General features: G+C 40.4%; 1 protein-coding gene across 2 annotated transcripts; it reads right to left on the reverse strand.

Annotated features, from left to right (window-relative positions):
• Positions 1-853: 853 nt before the first annotated feature.
• Positions 854-6,934, reverse strand: LOC115096751. 2 transcript variants are annotated; one of them, XM_029611820.1, is made up of 3 exons: positions 5,664-6,934; positions 4,335-4,446; positions 854-3,208 (listed from the first exon to the last, which is right to left on the reverse strand). In XM_029611820.1, the coding sequence occupies exon 3, from the start codon at positions 2,475-2,477 to the stop codon at positions 1,191-1,193; it is 1,287 nt and encodes a 428-aa protein (XP_029467680.1). In that variant the 5' UTR covers positions 2,478-3,208; positions 4,335-4,446; positions 5,664-6,934; the 3' UTR covers positions 854-1,190. The 2 variants fall into 2 exon arrangements, with proteins under 2 accessions (XP_029467680.1, XP_029467681.1); XM_029611821.1 differs by having other exon boundaries at positions 854-1,154; positions 1,461-3,208; positions 4,335-6,934.
• Positions 6,935-7,247: the final 313 nt, after the last annotated feature.

Genomic DNA, 7,247 nt, shown 5'->3' on the forward strand with positions numbered 1-7,247 from the left:
ACAAAATTATTCCTTACCTGCAAATTTTTGTTCCTGTAGTACCATGGATCAGTCCAGATGGTGGGTTATGTCCCTCGTCCAGCAGATGCAGTCAGACAAGGCTTCGGAGGGTGCTGCCTTATACCAATGCACCCTCTGTGAGTCCTCAGTATAGAGAATATCAGAGCCATTGACAGAGAAGGATGGATTAAGCTAACAAACCACACCTTAGTATGAAAAAAATATATATAAACAAAGACAACTGGTGCTACAAAGTGAACTTGCAAAAGGAATCGTGGAATAGCCTCGGAAATGTAGAGGTGAATGGATAAACATGAACACCTGAAGAGGATAAACAGAGTAGCGAAGTCAGAAGGGAAGATCGAGCAGGAAAACCCCAATCCCCAAAATTGTTAGGGATGGCGTCTGGACTGATCCATGGTACTACAGGAATGAAAATTAGCAGGTAAGGAATAATTTTCTTTTCCCTGTTCTTACCAGGATCAGTCCAGATGGTGGGATGTACCAAAGCTTTCCTTCATAGGGTGGGCCCCTGAAAGCCCTGCTCGAATGACCCTGTCGCCAAAGTAACCGGAAGTCGGCGACTGGAGATGCAATCGATAGTGCCTTGCAAATGTATGCAATGATTTCCAGGTGGCCGCCCGGCAGATCTCCTGGGAGGAGATAGACTGGCTTTCCGCCCAGGACGCTGCCTGAGATCAAAGGGAATGTGCTTTGACACTCAAAGAGGGTGGTTGACCCGCTGTCACAATAGCTTCTTTGAGCCATCTAGCGATCGTTGTCTTTGGTTTTTTTTTCAATTTATATTTTATTAATTTTACACAAATTTAAACATTTGCACAAATAAAGAAAATTTTTTCAGTGTACAAGTAAACTACACAAGAACAAAGTTATCACATTTCTAGTACACCCAAAAAAATATAGTCCTCATAACTGGGAGGATCACATAAGAAAAATCATCCTAATTTTGCAACTAACAAAACAATTGAGAGCAACATTCATTTCTTGTGCAGAAAATTACCTCAGCTAACTTCTTTCTCTAATAAAAAAGTCTCTAGGTGTGCAGGGTCTTGAAAAGTAAATTTGTTCTTTTGATATATCACAGAACATTTACAAGGGAATCTAAGCAAGAAACTTGCTCCTATAGCCAATACCCTTGATTTTTTTTTTTGTATTTAAATGGTTTTTTATTAGGAACCAGCAATCAAAAGAGTAAGATCAGTACAGAATATAACGTATGTGACTTGTAAAAAAACAGAATAGCGAGATGCAATTCTCAACGAACAACAAGTCAAAAAGAACAGCAACTGGCTCCAAATTTTCCAGCAACAGCATATAACCCCTCCCTCCCATAACCCACCCCCCGACCAATCAATAGGTAAAACAAACAGTACAAGGTGCATAAGAGTCACTGTGCCCGATGAAAAGTGGATAGACAGTATGGGGAACATGGTCAATACCCTTGATTTTAACGTTAGAAATTGTTTCCTTCTAAATTGAGTCATTCTTGAGACATCCGGAAAGATTTGAATCCTTTGACCACAGAATACAAAATCTTTATTTTTAAAGTATTTCTGTAGTGTCAAGTTTTTATCCTTTTCACTACAAAAGGATACCAAAAGGGTCGCTCTTTCCGGTATGTCATCGATTGAAGCTTCTAAAAAGGATGTCAAGTTAGGAGACTCTCTTTGTATCTCATCCATCTCTTCTTTATCATTTAAAGCTCTGATCTTTGTTTTAGGGGCATAATATATTTTAGAAATATTCTTTTCCTCTATTGAGGTAATAGATAATATTTCCAATAGATATTTCTTAAATAATTCTGTGGCTGACAGCAATCTAGATACTGGAAAATGTAATAGTCTAAAGTTTTTCTTTCTATTCTCATTCTCTATATTTTCCAGTTGTCGATGTATTATTAAGCTATCTTTAATAAATGTGGTATTTGATGCCTGCATAGCAGGAATCTGCACATTCATTGTCTTAATAGTTTCTTCTACCTGATTCAGCCGAACTTCATGATTATCCACAGCTTTTCTAATTTCTACAGTTACATTATTAAACTTAGAAATAGAATGCATAAGAAATTTCTGCATATTCAGTAATACTTTCCAGACATCTCCTAAGGTTACCTTTTGAGGATCAATACTTTCTAAACTTAAATTAGTCTCTTGAGGGGATTCAGATGTCATCTGAGCCCCAAGTTCAATCTGTTCTCCACCAGTAACATTATTGCCAGGCAAAGTTCCTTCAGCATTAAAGTTAGTGTCCTGAGGAACTACTTCTAACGATTCCATCTGTAGTTGGGGTGTCTGCACTTGGCCAGGACTCTCGGGGGAACCAGAGGAAAATGATATTTCAGGAATATTCCTAGGAAAAAAGCTTACCCTGCGATCCACGTGTAGGTCAGTGGGTCCTCTTACCGTAGAGGTCCCCGGTGAGGAAGTAAACGGTTTGGATTTCCTTTTCCTACCCATAAAGGGTATTTAAGGAAACCGACAGAAATTATTCAGAAGGGGCGCACCCCTTTGGCGCGCGGCTTTGGCAGCGCGCCGGCGACTGCGCACCGCAGTCCCTCCGAATTTATCAGGCAGTCCGGGCCCCAGTTGATGACGTCGCTGGGGTCACGTAAAAAGGTATTCCCTTATATGACCTTGTGCGGACTACAGCAAGGAATCCACTCCATTTATTTCGTGGTTCCAGAGAAGGAGGGCACCTTTCAACCCATCCTAGACCTCCAGAAGGTCAACTGGAGTTTGAAAGTACCACGTTTTCGGATGGAGACGTTGTGCAGCGTGCTAGCAGCGGTCCGAAAAGGAGAGTTTTTGGTTTCTCTGGATCTCACCAAGGCCTTGCTGCATATCACCATTCGACAGGACCACCAGAGGTTTCTTTGTTTCAAGGTGCTGGGACAGCATTTTCAGTTTCGGGCCCTTCCCTTCGGCCTTGCCCCAGCTCCTCGTACCTTCACGAAAGTGATGGTGGTCGTCGCAGCATCCCTGAAGGACTGGATTCTGGTGCATCCCTATCTGGACGATTGGCTCATCAAGGCAGTCAGTACACCAGGTGTGTTTTCTACTGGAGTCGCTGGGTTGGATCATCAATCAGCCAAAGAGTCACTTGGTTCCTTCTCAGGTACTGGAGTACTTGGGCGCCCGTTTTGATACTCATTTATTTATTTATTTATTTATTATATACCGACATTCAACTAAAGTCATCACATCGGTTTACATATAACAAAAATTAAAGAGGTTACATTGTAATAGAAAGTAAAACAGAAAATAAAACAGGAGAAATAAAAAGAGAGATAAATAAGTTAGAATTAAGTGTTAATTCTTCTTGTCATGTTATAAATACTTTTTGAAAAAGCCATGTTTTTAGATTCTTACAGTCAGACCAAGGGTCCATCAAGCCCAGCATCCTGTCTCCCAGCAGTGGCCAATCCAGGCCATAAGAACCTGGCAAGTACCCAAAAACTAAGTCTATCCCATGTTACTGTTGCTAGTAATAGCAGTGGCTATTTTCTAAGTCAACTTAATTAATAGCAGGTAATGGACTTCTCCTCCAAGAACTTATCCAATCCTTTTTTAAACCCAGCTGCACTAACTTCAATAATTTCATCCCCTGGCACCAAATTCCAGACTGCAGGTTTGCACCTCTACCATCTGCTGGAGTCAGAGAAATACTGAGGGGACTGCAGGTAGCACTCTGTTATGTAGCAGTGCTTCAATGTTTTGTTTCTCTGACTCCATCTGCTGGTAGGGAGGCAAAACCTACTTGTCTGGACTGATCTGCGTATGTTCAGGAACTTAGAATTAAAATTGGTACACAGGAGTTTGCGTGTATCTCCCTTTTATATGAAAACTCTTCAGTCAGTAATATCATTGGTGAAAAAAGGGGAATACCTACCATCTCTAGGTTTGGAGGCCTACGTTCATATTCCTATAATGGAAAGCAACCAACAATATCTCCATTTTTGCATCTTGGGAAGTATCAATTCAAGGCCTTACCTTTTGTGTTAGCAATGTGTCAAGAACATTTACCAAGGTAATGTTATGGCAGCAGCTTTTTTCAAAATGAGAAGAAATAATGGTGCATCCTTATCTAGATGATTGCCTGATCAGGAGCAAAACATATGCAGAAAGTATACGAGTGACGAATTGCGTAGTAGCTGTATTTCAGGAAGTAGACTGGATAATCAACTTTGAGCAAAGCAATTTACTAACAACCCACAAATTAGAATACTTGGGGGCACATTCAATACTCTCACAGGTCAGGTCTCATTGACTGCAAAAAGGATTCTCAAAATTCAGTAATAGGTAACAAAAACTTACAAGACAAAAAGCCCTCAAAGCATGCGATTATCTTCAGTTTCTTGCATTTATGGCTTCCACTCTGGACTTGGTTCCTTCGGCAAGAGTTCATATGAGGCTGTTACAATCAGATCTATTAACAAGATGGAAGTCACAAATTTGTTTACCCCTTTCAGAGTCAGAAAGAGAAAGTCTACATTGGTAGATAAACACTTTAAATCTGCAGAGGGAAGCATCCTTTGAGTTTCCAGCGAGGATAGTAATAACAGATGCCAGTCTAAAAGGATGGGGTGTCCATTGTTAAGGCCATTACATGCAGGGCTGTTGGTTAAAGTAGGAGAGTTCATGGAACATAAATCATTTGGAAACGAGCAATAAGGCTGGCCCTGTTCCATTGTCAACCTTTAATCAAGGGGAGAAGAATTAGAGTTCTGTGGGACAATGGTACAGCAGTAGCATAGGTGAATAAATAAGGAGGAATTCAAAGTCAGGGAACAGCCAAGAAGGCAGCTTTCCTGTTTGGGCAGAGAGCAATCTGAAGCAATTATAGCGATTCACATTGTGGGTTAGGACAATATTCAAGTATATTTCTTGAGCAGAAATATAATACATCTGGGAGAATGGGAGTTAAGCTTATTAGCTGATAGTACATCGATGGGGAGGGCATCAGATGGATCTGATGGCATCAAGCAAGAACAGGAAAGAAAAGATGTTTTAGGAGTTCAGGAGTGAAGCAATCAAGGCCAAGTGTAATGGACAACCCCATTCCCTTCTCACTCATGGCATGGCTTTTGAAAGATCACAGCTACTCAGGGTTATTCACCTTCAATTTTATGGTCAAGGAAGAAATCAGCATATTTACTGTATGTGTGTATATATATATGAAGATGACAGCTATTTGAAATTTACTATGAACAAAGTAATATTTCTCCTTGGCAGTAACAAATTAAAAATATCCTTGCATTTTTACAAAAAGGTTTGGAGAACAGTTTGGCATTCAGTTCATTGAAGGTTTAGGTTGCAGCAATATCCAGTTTCAAAGGTAGAGGCAAAGTTTTAACTATTGCTTCAAAATAAGAATATTGCTCATTATTTAAATGGGGTAAAGCATGTTCACCCACCAGTTAGTGACATTTCTTCAACAAATTTTGAATTTGGTTTTGCAGGCAATGTTTGAGGAACCCTTTGAGCCTTTAGCTAGAACGACTTTAAAAGATTTGACTTTAAAAAGTGTTTTGGTGGAGCGGCTGTGAGTGACGGCGCTCAGAATTTGTGGTTTTTCTTTCTTTGTGTTATGCCTCCGAAACGTAAAGGCAAGGTGAGGGCTTTTTCCCCCGGAGCCCCTCTTACCTTCTAGACAGCAGCGTATCACCTCATTTGCAGCAGCATCGGTGGAAACGGGAGGCTTAGTCCCTGCTTTGGCAATTAGAGAGGGAGCTTCATTGCCATATGGGGAAACCGCGCTAAGTCCCCTGGTCTGTCGGCCCCCTGCCGTGTCCTGTCCCGCCGGAGAGTTAATCAGAGCTGGCGCCTAAAGATGACATCATACTATAGACGGGATGGGGAAGCCGCATCGAAGGAGCAGCGTTGCAGCCACTGCTCTCCTCTAGTGTGTTGGCGACAGCCCCGGGGAAAATACCAGGAGAAGCTGAGCCCTCAGTATTGCCGGTTGATTTCTTGGAGGAGAATAGAGGCAGTACAAGCGGCGGTACAAGTTTCCAGAGACTCTGAGGGCTGAAGAAGGGGTGAGTCATTTAAACTGCCCCCTAAACCAGCTATTGTGACCCTGGATAAGTTATGGGATCTGGTTGCTAGCCTAGCAGGGCTAGTCAAGGACAGTGAACACAAATATGTAAAGCTAGAAAATGAAATGCATTCCATTAACCTCAACTTCGGAACTAAGATCAAGGACCTTAATATTAGAGTGGATTCGACAGAACAGAATGTGCAACAAGTGCAAGCTGTGAATTCAAAGTTAATTAAGGACTATGGAATTCAGTCAAGCAGACTTGAATACCTAGAGAATTATATCAGACACTTTAACTTAAGGTTCCTGAATTTTCCTAGTGTCCTAAGAGAGGACATATTTGTTACTTAAAAAAATATTTTTCCTAGAATATTTAAAGTTTGAAGAGCAAAAATTACCGGTGATTAGCAAGGCTTATTTCTTGTCCAGACGGGGAAGGAATAATGGAGCTAATCAATTTGAAATCCCTGAGAATTTGACACAATTTCTTGAAAATTCTGAGACAGAGATATTGAGCAGAGGGATACTATTAGTATCGTTTGTTTCTGAGAAAGACATCAGCGATATTATGAGGAAATATTTTCAAAACTTTCCTATTATGTGGTATGGTCAAAAAGTTAAGGTTTTCCCTGATTTTGCTAGGGCAATGCAAGTGAGGAGAAGGGAGTTTTTAAATCTGAGAGCACAAGTACTTAATTTAGGTTATACATATGTACTTAAATATCCATGTAGATGCCTAGTACGAGGCAAAGGTGAAAGCTTTCTATTTGTAGCATTAGAACAGCTAAAGTCCTTTTTGACTGCCAGGGAGGTGATCCGTGGTTCACAGATCCCGAGACAGTCAAATAAAAGGGCCACCGATAACCGTTAAGCCAGTTTGTCTTGTAGAGGATTTTTCTTTTATTCTCCCTTAAATATACTGGTCTCTAATTACCTAGTTTTGTCCTCTTAGAAAATGATGTATTTAGATGTTTTCTTATGGATGTGGAGAATATTGGTTTTCTTTATGTAATATATTCCTTCTTTACTAAAGTAAGATGTATGATTACTTTAATTGAAAATTTAATAAAGTGTGAATTAAAAAAAAATGTTTTGGTATCAATTACCTCAGCTAGACGTGTATCGGAGTCGTAAGTAAGCACTAGGGGTAATGATATGAAGCTCCAGGGGGCTAGACTGAAACATAG

Source organism: Rhinatrema bivittatum, chromosome 8 (genome assembly GCF_901001135.1).
Source record: "Rhinatrema bivittatum chromosome 8, aRhiBiv1.1, whole genome shotgun sequence".
NCBI classification, from domain to species: Eukaryota; Metazoa; Chordata; class Amphibia; order Gymnophiona; family Rhinatrematidae; genus Rhinatrema; species Rhinatrema bivittatum.

Coding starts and splice junctions, on each gene's coding strand:
- LOC115096751 (XM_029611820.1), bottom strand. CDS start 2,477: ATGGGTAGGAAAAGGAAATCCAAACCGTTTACTTCCTCACCGGGGACC.